Source organism: Oxyura jamaicensis, chromosome 3, assembly GCF_011077185.1.
Source record: "Oxyura jamaicensis isolate SHBP4307 breed ruddy duck chromosome 3, BPBGC_Ojam_1.0, whole genome shotgun sequence".
NCBI lineage: Eukaryota > Metazoa > Chordata > Aves > Anseriformes > Anatidae > Oxyura > Oxyura jamaicensis.
The window spans coordinates 51427877-51443755 of record NC_048895.1 but is presented as its reverse complement, the minus strand read 5'-3'; the positions used below and the strand labels follow the sequence as shown (position 1 = coordinate 51443755).

The following is a 15879-nucleotide window of genomic DNA, read 5'->3' as shown; positions in this document are numbered from 1 at the left end:
ATGATCCAGATGATCGTTTTTGATCTCTCTTCTGGTATGTGGGAGATTTCAAGTCACAAGAATCTTGTATGAATTCCATCAAAACATGCAACTTAGGATTCAATTAAAAAAAAAATAAAAAAACTCTGGTTGATTTTGGTGTCAGAAAGCTTTCCAGATTTAACTTCCTTGATAACTTGCAAGACACTGCATTGTTTGTCTGCTTGATTCAACACATGTCAGAAGCTACTAAAGACCACATAAACCTTGAAAACCAGCAAAGCACAAAGGACATAGCTGTAAGAGGAAGTACCATGGGAAAGAGGGCAAGGATTTGTATTTATGTGTCACTTGCACAGCAAGTCGATGTCCCACTGTTGCAGAAATTCATACAGAACAGTTCAAGGAGTACAACGCACATACCACTCTACAGCAACACTTTGATTACCTGTGCTTTATAGGTTCAGCTCCTCAGCGACCACTGTATGCTAACTGAAGCTAGTCTTACAGGAATAATCAAAATGCCTTTGATCAAGTCTTGTGTGTTAGGCTTGGTAGGCAGTGAAGCCCCTCACAGCTACTCACTCACTGTCCCCATCCTCCCCCCAGCAGGATGGAAGAAGAGAATCAGAAGGGAAAAAAATATGAAAACTCCTAAGCTGAGAAAAGGACAGGTTAGTAAGAAAATAGAAAAATGGAATCAAGGAGAAGAAGAAAAAAAAAAAAAAAGTGATACAGAAAACAATTGCTCACCATCAGTCTACCAATGCCCAGCTAACTCCCAGGCAATTGCCCTATCAAACTTCCCCCTTCAGTTTTATTGCCGAGCATGACTTAAGATGATACAGGACACCCCTTGGTCCATTTGGGCCTGTATTCCCCAGCCCCGCCCCGGCGCCCGGCTCCTTGTGCCCCCCCCAACCTCCTCCCTAGCAGGGCAGCATGAGGAACATGAGTCCTCGGCTCTGTGTGAGCGCTGCTCTGCAACAGCTGAAACTTCGGGGTGTTGTCAGCACTGTCTTCTCCAGAAATCCAGAACACAGTACTATACCAGCTAGTATGAAGAAAATTAACTCTATCCCAGCCAAAACCAGTCCTTCATGTTCAGACCCTAGTGTGTTTTTTTGTTTATTTTTTATTTTTAAATCTTTGTTCATCCTGTGCCACTTCCAGCCAAGTAAAGGAAGTGCCCCTATTTTGGGGGAAACTGAAAGATTTTGAAAAATCGCATGTTTCCTGAAAATTTCCTAGGTTTTATCATTGTAATCTGTATTGTTTGAGCTTCTAGTTTTAATAGCAAACTTCTTTGTACAAGTCTGCATAAACGTAAGTATCCATGTGTTACATGCAGAATGCATTTTATGTCTTCAGTCTGCAATGATACCACGTTTATTTCTTGAGACATATACATAACACAATGTTTCAAGCCTTTGTTTTCATAAAGATTTTATAGTTAAAGCTCTGAAATACAGCATCTACCAGGGGAGGGTTGCATAGATGTAGAAAAATCATCTCCCTTGAAAAGCAGAAGCCTTTTTCAGTCTTAAACTGTTCTTGATATGAGTAGCACATACGTGAACCTCTAGTGTGAGAACTTGGTCATGAGGGGGAAGAAAAAAAAAAGAGAGATACCACTTGCAACATACATCCCTTTCTGCCTGAATTCCAAACCCACTGGGCACATGATGAGCTTTGGAAGTAGAGGAAATAACACTGCTGAAACAGCTTATTTTTCAAGTACATGAAAATCCGTGGCCACCTGAAGGCTTTCTATGTATTTTGCAAGATTGACCTCATTTTTACATCCCCTCACACATTTTCCAAGATGCAAATAACCTATAATTGACAAGGTACTGAACAAGTTCCTCAGGGCAGTTTCTAGCTTTGTTTAATTGCAAAGATGTTTCTGGAATTGTATTTATTTATTTAACTAAGGACACTTCTGGTGAAATGAAACCACATTTACAGAAACAAAAGAGACACTGAAGGCTTCATGACAGTCTTCCAAAAATGAAACAAAAACAGCTTCCTGCCTCTCTCTCCTGTGCCTAGACATGAACGATCCCTTGTTCAGTTTCAACCTTGTAATTTGGTGCTGGAGTTCACAGGAAAATATTTGGCAGCTGGTACCTGGGATGTTCCCAGCAACCTTAAAAAGACAGTTGTCTTTTCAGTGTCTCACTGACGCACATGCTAGTTCTCAGTCCTCGACCATCCCTCTTAACAGGGGTCAGTCTCTGACTGCCAGCATAAGGAGGAGAATCAGCCTGTGCTTGATGGCCAAGGTGACTGTCAATGACACCACCATTAATAACATTGCAGGATTCTTTCCGTTCCCTCCCCTTCCTTCCCCCAGACCCCTGCTCCCAAGGCCACCTACAACTCTGTGCTATCACAAGCCTTACCCACTTCAACTCCTGACGTAAAGCCAAAGCACACCTTACGACACACTTACTGGAAGTTGCTTATGTGGTAAATTAAAATGCAACAAGAGGAAATAAAGTCACCATTCACAGAGACACATTTTCCCCCAATTTGATCAGAAGGTTTTACATCATCCCCCTACTAAATTTACCAGAACTCCTCTCAGAGGCTGAAGGACTAAACCACAGCATTATCTGCCACCACTCCACAGCCAGAAAAAAAGAATCAATGCATGATATTTATTACCAGAGTAGATAAGTATAATGCATTTAGATTTCATTAGTACCCATGAGAGCTATAGATGTGATCACATAATCTATTTTTAGGGAAGCAACCCACAAGGTACATGACAATTGTTCCATGTCTTAATTCACAGCACAAGTGGAGACCTTGCTTTTAACTGGACTTAATTACAGCATTTTAGCATTAGATTTATTTAGAAGGTGAGCACACAAAATGCATATCAGAAAGAGAACTCAATCCTTTGGAAGCCTAGCTGGTATTGAGAGTTCTCATGGTAGCATATATTAATCTTTAAAAATAAATTAATAGAAAGGCCTTTTGCAATTACACATAGCTTAATACCCTTTACAAGGAAGGAAACGTCTTTCTCGCCTGTTATTGATGCACTTTTTGAAGTTAATTTTTTCAGCATATTTGTGGTACCTTTCAAATGTCATCAATAAGATTTAAATACAACTAAAATACTTTTTAAAAACTAAACTTTGAGATGGGTATCTTAAGGTTTAGACAGAAAGCCTTATAACACAGCAAATAATGCTGTATGACACGTTCTGAGCTGCAAGTTTTATTCAAAAATAAAGCACATATACGGTACTTATATGAGGACAGGCATGATATAGAAAGCAAGCGTATGGAAGAGTTACACAAGTTTTGTCACTACACTGCCAGAAACACCCCACAACCTTGTCATGAAATAGCAAATAATTTATTTTATACAGTATTTTAATAAAACATAATTCAGCAGTGTTTCCGAAGGACTCAAATATGCAAGAACCTGTTTTTTGATTTTAAAAAAATCCTTAAAATAAAGTACCAAATATTCATATGTGGCAATTTAAAGTTAATGGATGGGGGGTGGGCAGAGTCTTATTCTCAAAAAGACTTGAACATTTCAGTATTCCACTAAATTTAATGGAAGTCACACATTTTTGCTTCCTCTTTGTATCGGTCTTCTCCCATTATAAATGCCAACTTTGGTTCTATGAGACTGAAGTACCCCACACAAAAATCTGACCCCATTCCACAAGATCTCCCTATTTAAGTGGGAAAAAACTTATTCTCCAAGCACAGAATCCTAGCAGCCCACTGGTTCTCCCCAACTCAGATAGCTACTGCTACTTCGATGAATATGCACACAAAGTCAGTTCAGCTCTTCCTTAAGGTTAAGGACATGAAGGGAAGTTCGCTTATTGACTTAATACTTCACAAATATCATGACACTTCATGAAAATGAAAGATTTCTGAAGGAAAGGAAACTACTCACCTTCATTCCTGGAAACAGGTTCTGTACTACCAGGAGTTTTATCTGGCATCTCAGCAGAGACAGGCTTAGAAAAATCTAATGGACAGAAAGCAAACAAAACAAAAGAAAAGCGTTCTTAATCAAAACCAGTACATTTCAGAAGGACACTCCCCTGCCCCATGCCCACTCATGAAGGATAAATTTTCATCTTTCATAATTTCCGTGTTTAGATGTAAGATATGTAAACAAACAAAACTCCCTTGAGTTTATCTACAACACCGTTCCGAAGAACATAACTTGGATGTGAACAAATACTGTAGCAGTCGTTTATAGGCAGGCAGGCCCTCTAATAAATCGCAATGGTAGACGAAGTACTAATTACACCTGGTAGACTTCAGTCTTTGAGCTTAGATATTTTTCCCCACAAGTGAGAGTTTCTAGTCAGAGGCCTATGAATTGGGATGAAAGAGTTGCTTACACCTATGTACTGCTGAAGTTAACAAAAGAGTGGTGGTTACTCAGAGTCACACCAGCCAGCATTAAACACAAAAATAGTTTAAAGCTTTACTGTGCTGTGGAGTACCAATGTTTCTTCCATCCCAGCAGTGGGCAGAGATTAAGGGCTCCTCAGGCAAGCAGTGGGCCCTTCTCTTAGCAGCATGATGTACCTCTGCAGTACTGCCTGATGGTCAACATATACTGACTAGGATTTTGGATCCTTCTTTTTAACACCTTTGAATATTTTCCCATCAAAAGTTGGGTTGACACACCATTTTATATAACACAAAGCTCAAGATCAGACAGGACATAGTAGTAATAACAACAAGACAAAAAAGCAGGATTTTCTGCCCGAAGGAGACTGTGCATCACCTGGCAGACACATTGCCTCAGGTGACAATTCAGATAGCTCACTGCTGTGTACAACAGTGTACACAGCACCATGAGGATTAACAGTCCAGCCTTAATCCCTAATGATGTCAATGAACTGCCCTGTTCCAGCAATGTCGAGACAGAGCTGATTTGACACAGAATTCAGACGCTTATCAGACACAAGGTTCTGGTGGACCTCCCTAGCCCATCCTGCAGCAAAACAGACTGAACACTAATAAAACAAAAGGGTAACACTTTATTTCCTATGCAATTATTTTGTTCTCAGATTCATGTGGTTCGTTTTGAATCCTATCAACAGACCTAGAATTAAAACGTTTCTTAACTAGAAACCAATTAATTTTACAATAAGTGCAAACTACACAAAATACGTAGCATTTCTTAAGCAATTTAAGTCACAAGAAGTATTTCAGGTGTGCTATCCAGGACAATTATATTTGTCATTTTTAATTCACTTATTTTGAAAAGCTTAGAAATACCTTAGATGCATCTAAGGCTATGATCCACTAACACATCCTAAGGTTTCATTCATTCAGCTAATTCATATTTAGCTGATGGAAACTCCACTGCATATGCCTTTCTACATCAGCCAATTCATTTCTCACTAAGATAAAATCTGCCAGTTCTTACACAGGAATTGCCAGTGATGTAGCACTTTGTCCTTAACACAGGTGTTACATCTGCAGAACATTACATATACTGAACATTGGGAACTACCCAAAAAGTCCTTTCTCAGCTCCCCAAAATTAACAGTGATAATGCTTATCCACCTAAGAATCTGTGCACGAGCTCATGAAACACAGCTGGACAGTGTCACAAGATGAATAAACAAGTGTGCCCTCAATGGAGTACTTGAACAACTACATCTCCAAAATCTGTTGCTTAAAGAAGTTACTCCAAGTTAATTATGCATGCTTATCACGTCTAAACAGTTGACTAGAATAAACACACCAACTACCTCTAAAACTTGGCAAGCTCACATCCAACCTGCAATGATGTAATACATATCTGTGAATATTATGCCAGTTTATAATGCCAGTTATTTAGTAATTAAATAGTAAAGTAGACAGGAACTAGTTAATCCTTTTCGTACTTTTTGAACTAGGAAGTTACACCAATAAATACAATATTTATTTTCATGATTCATTTCAATAAAATGGTTTATTTAAATTCTATATTTTAAATAAATTATTTCATATCACAAATTCAGGGTACTACACATTTGAAATAATAAAACACATTCATGTATTTATTTCTGGTTTGGGTTGTATCAAGTTGCACAGTATTAAAATAAATACATAGAGTTCACCATGGAAATGCTTAGCGAGTAACTTACTGACATTAATGAAATCAAATTGGCAGTCTTAGAAATAATTTTTGATTTTTATTGGCACGTTTTGGATGAGCTAAATAGAAGCAAGGAAAAAAAAGTAATTATTTTTTCTGGCCTCTTCAGTTTTTATTTATGTAAGTACAAGTTTCCTTGCCTAACATGGACCAAGATCTCTCTCTGTTCGACCTTCCAAAGAAGTTACCTTTCTTTTGTGTCATCCAAAGTCAGTACCGCAAAGCACTTAAATTAAGACACCTACCAACATGCACTTCTCAGGAATTTAATGGAGTGCCTGTGCACAACCCATCATTTCCTGCACAAAAAAAACACCAGGATTCAAATAGGCACCGAATGACCTTAGCATTTGCAGCAATGGAATGGTAAATTGAAAGCTGGATCATTTGATTTACTGCACACAAAGGGTATTCATTGAACAGGTTCAGACTTCCCATGGCTACAGCAGCACTCTGTTTCAGGAACTCACTCAGACAGTACAAGGCAATTTAAAAATTTGTATGCCACAAATTGCTTTCAAAGTTTACCAATTTAGCAACTCCACATTACGGTAAGAGATAGCAAGGGAGGCTCCTCATAGGTATACCAGGTTGAAGAAAGTCAACCTCTGTGTCCTCAAAAACAAATCTTCAGAACACTGTCTAGAAATAGTTGTCATTCTCTGTAATGGTTTTCATCAAGGAAACAGTCTGTGAAATGTATTGCCATTCCCTAGCTTTTTCTAAACTGCATGGGAGAATAGCAGTTCCATGAACAGTTCAATGGGTGCAAACTTTATACTACCGGTATACAGTGTTCAACATTTTCCCGCAGCATTGTCAGCAATTTTAAATGTCCCATTTATAAACTGAAGTCCAGTTATGTGACACAGAATAGTATTTTAAGGAAATTCTTTAGAAAGCATGGAAAACTATGTATTTCAAATACTAAAAGTCTGTTTTCCTCCCTGCTCTCTCATTAATGCAAATTGGTTCCATACTTGCTAGAAGTTGCAGAATAAACAACTTAAATTCCACTTTTTTTCCCCCCCTGAGAAAAAAAAAAAAGCCTAGACATATTACCAAGTAACCACATTTTCTCTTCATGTACCCCAGATAAACTTATTTATTCTTTGTTTTGCTTTAGTTTTCTTCTCTGAGATGTATAGCAAATCTACTGGAAGGAGGAAAACTTAAATAGAAGAAATACTGAACTCCACCCTCGCCTCCTGTAACATGCCAAGTTCTCAATGACTGAAAAAGAGACGTTTATAAATAAATAAATAATGCAAAAATTCATGGTTTTAATCTGGGAAGTAAATTTTTGATAAGTACTATCTACCAAAGCAGGAAGTGAAGTCTCTCTTTCTGCAATGAGGCTAAATAGGACTCATAAAAATGCAGCAGGGAAGCAGCATTTTGGGTATAAGCTTCCTAGCAACATACAAAAGAATTTAATTCTTGCTCACTTTTGAAACAATCAAGCTCTACTTATCCAATCTTACTGCAATCTTTGGGTTACTGCTACTGCTTTCAAGATTAGTAGGACCTTAAAAACCACTCCTGTTAGGCCCTTCTAAATACTCTTGCAATTTAATTATTGATGCATCTTCAATTGTCCCTGCACCTTTGGCCCACCTATTCTAGTTGTCCATGCAGTACTTGGTATTTCTGAATTTGTCACTCGAAGCTCACTACCTATTGCTAACTTCTCTAAGCAGTTTTTCCACAGAACATCCCAGTCAGAGAACTTGAAATATGTATGCATTCATAACTTATGAATAAACACAGCTATACTGTTTACATTTCTTAATTAGGCAAAACTCTTAAGAGTAACCAAAAACATTCAGATGTATGACCATGCATTTTCACAGTCCATAATCAGCCTGGACCACCCAACTGGGCATACTGGGAGGTCCTAGTTCAAGAGATTTCTTGTTCCTTACAGAGGATTGTTTTGCCTTTAAAATTCTGCTAAAAATTGAAGATCACCTTTGATTTTATGAAAAAATAAATTCTCAGTTCATTTAAACACAGGATCCAATTCAATAGCATGTAATAACTGAATTCATGAGAAAGCATTCAAACTTACAGCACACCAGTGATTTTTTGAAAAAGCATGCTACGGACAAACATGCAATTCCTGCATATCACAGACAAATACAGTCTAGCCTCTTAAACTAACATATTATATTGCTAAAAACACATTGCTTCTAATTATTCAAAATAATTCTTCAAAATAGTTGTTGACTGAAATATTGCAGTTTTCAAGTTTCATGGAGAAATAATTCTCATCAGACCGAAGATTTCTGTTCCATTTTTGTTCTCTCAGCAACTTATTGCTCTACTCTAAAAAAGCATCAAGCAGCTTGAAAGAAACTATTTTTAATCACAGCACTGTTTGCAGTCATAACTATTGAGCCCAGCTATGTATTGATGTTGAACAACTAACATCACTAGCCAAAATCTAACCTGAACCTCCTTCGTGTCACATCACCAGCCCCTAGTCTATATCTGATCCAAAGAGCTGGAAGCAATCACGTTAAAGGAAGTTGATTGGATTTCTTCAAGAATATCTCAACATATAGAACCTTAACCAAACATTGCATTTCTTTCCAACCTTCCAGAGAAACAATTGGCATTACTAAGATCTGCTCTGGATGTAGCCACTTTATTCATGATCAACACAGGTATTCCTTTCAAATACTGTATTTAATTTTTAAATGCAGCTTTTTACAGAATAAATAGCTATGAGTACAGATCAATATATAATGAAACAACTGAAGCTCTGATGTTCCACATTACACACCATGTAAAGAGTAAAGACATCTGCTGGTTTATTTTTAAAGAATATTTGGACGAGTTCTTTCTGCTTCAACTAAAAAAAAAAAAAGTGTAAAAGCAGGAGGGAAGAAAAGGGATAATAGCTGTTTTCTTGACATTAAGTATTCTGCAAACCAATGAGAAAGCTTGGATGACCATGCACAGCCTGCACAGAATGACACTTCTCAAGTGAATGGTGTAGGACTTTGTGTTTCCAAAGGCAGTATCATTCACAGAGCTCCCCAACACCAGCAATCAGAAAGCCTCAGGCCACAGGATGAACTCCATGTTCTGAGAAAGGCTATAGCAAAATTCTCACCCACATTAATACCACTAGAATTTGACATTTGGCTGTTAAAGGATGTGTATATCTTTGTTAGAGAACATCCAACTCAGATTTTTTAGTAATTTATCTGCCTACAAAATCCCTTCTGGATTGGAAGCTTTGCTGCTTTGAACCCCTTGAGAATAGCTTTGATCCTAGGTCACATAAACCATGAAAGCTAGTTTACATGTGAACACTAACACAGTTCTTTCACATGAACCAAGAGGTGACACTGAAGAAAACTCTAAATAACATGGACAGAAAGGATATAAATTATGAGGACACAATACACTGTATGCCATCAAGCCTCATTGCTGCTCCTATTCACCACCACCCCTCGGTCTTTCTAAGTAATGTAGCAGTACCTATCTAAGATTAAAGTGTTATTTCAAGTTAGTATTTATTTCTTCCAAACTGCACAGAATTCTAATGGCTCCTTTCATTCCCTTCCAGCAGAGCTCTGGATGTGGGTGTGAATAACTGCTTCCCTTCTCCAGCAGTCCTCTCCCACAAAAATCTCTCAGCTTTTTTTCCCTGCAATGCAACACATGTTAAAACACTCCAAGCCTTTTTTTGGGGTTGTGGGGAAAGGTGGGTAAGATGCCTCTGTGCCAAACCAGGTCACCTTTGCACCTCATTTCTCACAGAAAGACTGGCAACAGTGACACGACGGCAACTGCACTAAGAGGTGAGCTGGTTCAAACAAAACCATCTGAGCTACGTGGCCACGAATGAACAAAATTTCCTTTGCATGTCATTTGCCCTATTAATAAAAATCACATTAACATCAGCTCTTTATCCTCTGACCTTCTTCAAAACAGCACAAGGTTACAGCATATTCTGACTGGTTTCTAGAGCCAATCATTTATACTGCAGCTGCAACCAAAAAAAAAACAACTCTTTCCCCTCAAGCAAAGACCAAATCACAGAATTCCCTTTGTCACTTCCATTTTGGTTTACTGTAATCCACTGGTTTTGAATCTGAAAAACATCACAAATGTTCTAGTATAAGGAATGAGCTGGCTGGCTCCTCTGTGGTTTAACTGCTACGCATACATCTTCCTCCTCCAGTCTCTCCAAAAGCTCTGAATCCATTGGCAGTGCTACTCCAAAGCTTTGGCCATGGTTTCTGAAACCCACTAAAAGATCAAGTTCAGCAACTAATCATTGTGTTTCACTCTACAAGTCAAGACAGTGAAGTAACATGGGATATGAGGCCTAGAAGGGAACATGACACAGGATCTTCTCCTTCAAACTTTGTATAGAACATACTTCTTGAAAAGATGAGACTTACTCAACATTTGATCATCATCCAACCATGTTTCAAGACTCCTTACTTAACCACATGTTGCCACTATACCAAGTGAAACAAAGAGGAAGCCTTCCCTGTCAGGTCTTCTGTGAGGAGGAAGAGGGATCAAAACCTCCACTGAAACTCCAGCAGACAACCTGTACATTCCCAAGTACTCTTGTGGAGTGTCAGTTCAAAGCCTACACAGAAAGATTTAAATTTTAATGGTGAAATACGTGTATTTACTTCTGACACATTAACTCTGTGTAGAACACAACTCTTTATCAACTCAGCAGAAGAAATAGCTTTCAAACTCAAGTCAGTTCAGCTCAGATTGTACGAAATTATTTTAGTGTAATTAACCCCTAGCATTTTTCTTTCTATAAAGATCAACTGTTAATGAGTATTTTTGAAACTATCACCTTTCAAACATATAACTTTGCTCAGAGATCAGACCTACGCTGCATGTCATCATGCTGTGCTACAGAAAACTGAAAGAAAACAACCTAATGCTTCTCCTGCTGTGACACAAAATTGCAATAGCACTTTCCCATCTGCCTGTCTAATGATGCTGCATCTCTGAATGATAAAACCACCTGTTCCAGCAAAGCTCCCGCAGGTGGCACTAGCTACTGCTGACAACACAGAACAGACAAAGCCAAGTGTTTGCAGCTGAAACTGCCTGTCCCTTCTGGTCAGCATGCCAAGCAAGTGCTACAGATCCTTACAGCTTTCTAGTATCTGGTACATACAGCTTCATGCTCAGCTCTGGATCTGGGTTTACACAGCCTGCTAGCTGAGCCATTCTACCATATTTTCTTATTTCAAAACTTGCTGTTATCATAAACCAGATCATTTCTAAGCACTGTGTGTTTTATCAAAATACATACACATACATTGCTTCTCTTGTGCATTTGTACAGGGCAATTATATACAAACAAATAATCCATCAAAAGATCATGTTTCGCTTGCACACAGTAGGTCTGTCTCTATGGTCACCTTCTTTTGAATTCATGTTTAAGAAAGTACACAGCCTTGAGTGAGATAGCTTAGCAGATGACACTCCTGAAACACTGAAGAAAAACGAAGAGTGGGACAAGTAGGCTGGTCCCAAAATATTTAGGGACTTGTAGGCAAGCCCTAGTGCAGGCTGTACAAGTAGAGCAGTAGCAAGCCATTGCTACCAAGTATTGCTGTCACGTACAACTCAAAGAAATCTGCTCTTCAGTACGTACGAAATGCAGGACTTTTAGCAACATGAAAGTTTTTCTTTGATAAAGTTTATTATGGTAAGGACTGGCAGTCACTTTATACTGTCACCTGAGGGAGTTACAGCCAACTATGGTCTAGCCATTAGCTCTACAACTTCACTTCTACCCTGCCCACCTTTCACCCCTCTAACATAAACATGCCAGCTAGGTCCTGACTTTGATTTAAAAAAATTAGTTTCAAGAACAACAACTATAGATGCATAAGGTCTCAATTTCCAATAATTTCATTCTAGTGGGGTGTACAACAGAAACCTCACTACAGAGCCAATAAATTATGTTTAATAAATTTAAAATAAAAAAAAAAAGGAAAAAAAACTTTTTTTTTTTTTAATCTGGATACAAACCTGTCAAACTCCAGCAATAATACAAATTCCTTTATAGTGTATGTGGTTATGGAAAGGAAACCAAAGGGAAAGAATTTCAGCAACTCTTATCTCAGACTTGCTCAAATTGCTTTTCAAAACCCAACTGCTACAATTAGGAGAAATGCTGATTTGGCTAATACACAGTACCTGCTTTCCCAGGCTTAAAGTCTCTCGCAAATTGCTTTTCAATTACAGAAGTTGTGCATTAGCACTTAAAACATATTTCTCTTTTCCTTTGATGCCAGTGATCAGGATTAGGACATCACTATATACTGTCTTGGAAAAGACCATTGTTGTGCAAATTCACCATTTCACCACACATTCAAGTAGTAGAGGAAATAAAATAAGCTGCAAGGAATGAATGGTGTGGTTGCAACACAAAGAATCCAATCTCAGCAAGCAAGTCAAACAACAATGAAAGTAAGTTATAATACACAAAGCATTAAATTAATTTGAATCCATTCATATGTCCTCAATAAATATTAGTGATAGATAACATACAGGTTCTGACATATTCTAATAATTTTGTTTCTCCCATAGTAACATATTTAGCATGTCTGCATGCATTTCACCTTCTGAAATTTCATTTTCATACATCAACTTCTGTTATACAAAGTTTCTTGGCATCCAGATAAAGTTCATTAACATAGTCACACTTATTTTATAGAAAAAGGCAAATAACATTGTTGTCAGCTTGGTGAGGACATCCAATTGTTTATATTATGTCGCATAGCCCCTCCTGAAATCATGGGACTATGACAATAATTAATGTTTTTCTGTTTGTTTTTGTTGTTTTGCTTTGTTTTATATGAAAGTTTTATAGCACTCTTACAGAGAAACTTTGATATTTTAAAGGTCAGTAGAAAAGATAGCTACTGTGAGACCAATAAAATCCATAACTATTTTAATTTTGAGTAGGGCCAGAGTCAAAACACCGAGATAGGAACAAAGTTTTCCTCAACTCAAATAACCTTGAAACTGCAGTCATGGACAGCTTAAGAAATAGAGAAGGTGCATAGAAAGTAAATGCTCAGAGTCAACCAAACAGGTCAATGTTTTTTAAGAATATAGATGAATACATTTCAGAGTCAGCTATTTCAGGGGTCTCCCCTCCCCACTTAAATATACATTTCTGAAAACACCCTATAAAGAAAAGGGGAGGGAAAACAAACATACAAAAACACAAAATACTGCTCTGCACCAAATCAAAATCACAACTTCATTCTCTAGCACGTTTTTTCAATGCACAGCTATTTTTAATTTTGCTATTAACATGCTGATTAGTATGCAACAATTCTAATTACACCGTTTTACCTCTTAAATAAAATGGTTGTAATATATTTGGCTTCACTGTACTGTTTGAATGAAATAACTTTATACCTTATTGTATAAATAAAAGAAAAGAAAAAAATAAAACTTCCAGAAGTAGATCATACTAACAAAAGACAAAATGTCAGCACTATCCTGATGGTTCATTCACTTTGTTAAAAAAATTCCTAAACAAAGTTAATTCCAAGTAAACATGAGGGAAAGATATTTTTCCCCTCAACTGTAAACTGTTTTGGAAAGCTAGAAGGGAAAAAAAAAAGTACAAAAGAATGTTTGGTTTGGCATTGCTGCTGCTTATTCACAAAAGGGAAGCCTACTTAAAACCATGATAATGGATAACTATCACTTACACTTGGATCCTTCAATGAGTTCTTTTCTCTCCTTAGCAAATGGTGACTCCATTATGTTTTGCCAGGAAAGGAACTGTTAAAATTTGACGGACTCACTGTCAGGAAAAGGGCTCCTTGAAAGTTGGTTGTGCGTTTCCTGCAATTGGGATAGGCTTGTATAAATGCTGAAATGGGAGGTTTAGGTATATGGGCTTTAGAATGATTAGAAAAGGAGTATTCAGGCTGTTTTTTCCAAAAAGTGTCATTTGAACTGCTAGCCAAAGTACAGCTATGCATAACAGAGTTCCTTGCACGTACCCTGTAAAACACATTTTTCTCCTTGCAGCCATCAGAAAAAGACCATCTAAATTTTTGCTTATGGTGAAATGTGATTAATGAAAATTTCTTGGGTTTTGTTTTCATCACAGATTACATAAAATTAGGAAAACAAGAGAGAAAAGGTCGTAAAACATTCAACAGTTAAAGCTCTCTAAACTCTGACATGTTCCAGTTACCCAAACGCTGATGCTGGCTGCCTCCCAGACCTGGTGCAAGCTGTTGACGGGACAACCACTGCACGCTTCTTCAACTTTTCCTTCTTCCTACTTTGAGAATATGTATGTCTGGGTGTGCACATGTATTTATACACACACTGCACACACATGGAAAAAAGAGGAAATTAATAACAGTCAAACTAACATCACCATGCACGTTCACTTCTAATTTGTCAGAATGAATGGCCTCATAACTCAGATTGGGACATTTCCTGTAGAAACACTACATTATTTATCAAACCACTCCAGAGCACAACTGTTGAAGTGCAGCTTGCAAATAATATATTTTCTAGAGCCAAAGTTTGCAGTTATCTACAGAACACTCGGACTAATGGTTACAGTGAGCCAAGGCCCTCCCTCCATATACGAGCTTTGAATGTCCCATCCCCAGTTCAGCAGAATGCTGTAATTGAAAGCTTAGCCCTGTTTGTTTCTTTGGCATTTAAATACATATGCCCAGTAGAGAACACAAAGAAACTATATGGTTTAAAATTACTTTCATGCTTAATCTCTGGCTAATCAGATTTTTGTATATATATAAACAAACACGTGCATATATATAATCACTATAAAGAATGTTTAATATTAAATCAAATATGACTAGAAAGGGAAAGGAAATATGATTTCACACATTTAGGATCAACACAAGCAGTGCCTAAGAGAGAAACACTGGTGAAAGCAAAACTACACACAGCAACCATCTTTAACCTGCCACAATTTGCAAAGGAACCTGAATGACCATTTTGACAGAACAAGTTGATAAACTGCTGAATAAACATTTATTCTGGGTTAAAATGAAGTATTCCCTCAATGGGGAAACTCCCTCTGTAATGCCATAAACACACAAAGCTTCTTATCTCCAACGTGCTTTCTTAGAAATGCTGGATTTATTACTGTACATTGCATGGCCACATGCAGATCTTCACTGGCCCCATATGAGAACACTAGTTCCATTCAGAAATACACATGGGGGGAAAAAAAATAACATTGCTTACAAACGTTATAGTTGGAAAGGTGATATCCTTTAGCTGTGTGTGTGTCCATTCCCAGCCCCCATCAGTCAGAAAGACACAGTTTGAACCAATTAGTTGTGTATAAGTAATTCGCAACAACTGCATAAGGTCTGAGCCATTCTGCATTTTGACAGGACTTCCATTCCCCTTCTCAAACAAGTAATTTGACTTGGCTTTCAAACACAGAGATGAAGAAATACCTATCATGAAGTGAAATAATAGTCATTTGACATTACTTCATGGACAGCTTATAAAAAGAGTATGCAAGCACTGAGAGTCCTCCAGAGATTTTTAAGATTCTTGAAACAACTCTGCTATTCACAGCTGGTGCAAAATGAGATTTGTGTGTGTGTGTGTGTGTGCGAACTGCATGGTGCTTTGTAGCTTTCCATGAGATAGAAGAAAAATCATCCAACATCCTTTATTGTTTTAGATTGAAAACTATTTGAAGTGGAGTGATCGTCAGGAAATACCAT

The 15879-nt window shown here is 37.6% G+C and overlaps 1 protein-coding gene across 1 annotated transcript in view; it reads right to left on the bottom strand.

Annotated features, from left to right (window-relative positions):
- Positions 1 to 15879, bottom strand: part of PLEKHG1 (pleckstrin homology and RhoGEF domain containing G1) — a 140348-nt gene that overhangs the window by 100198 nt on the left and 24271 nt on the right. Inside the window, exon 3 of the mRNA XM_035321427.1 lies at positions 3911 to 3985. Within this exon, the coding sequence (XP_035177318.1) occupies positions 3911 to 3959 (49 nt within the window). The 5' untranslated portion in view covers positions 3960 to 3985. The remainder of the gene's footprint in view (positions 1 to 3910; positions 3986 to 15879) is intronic.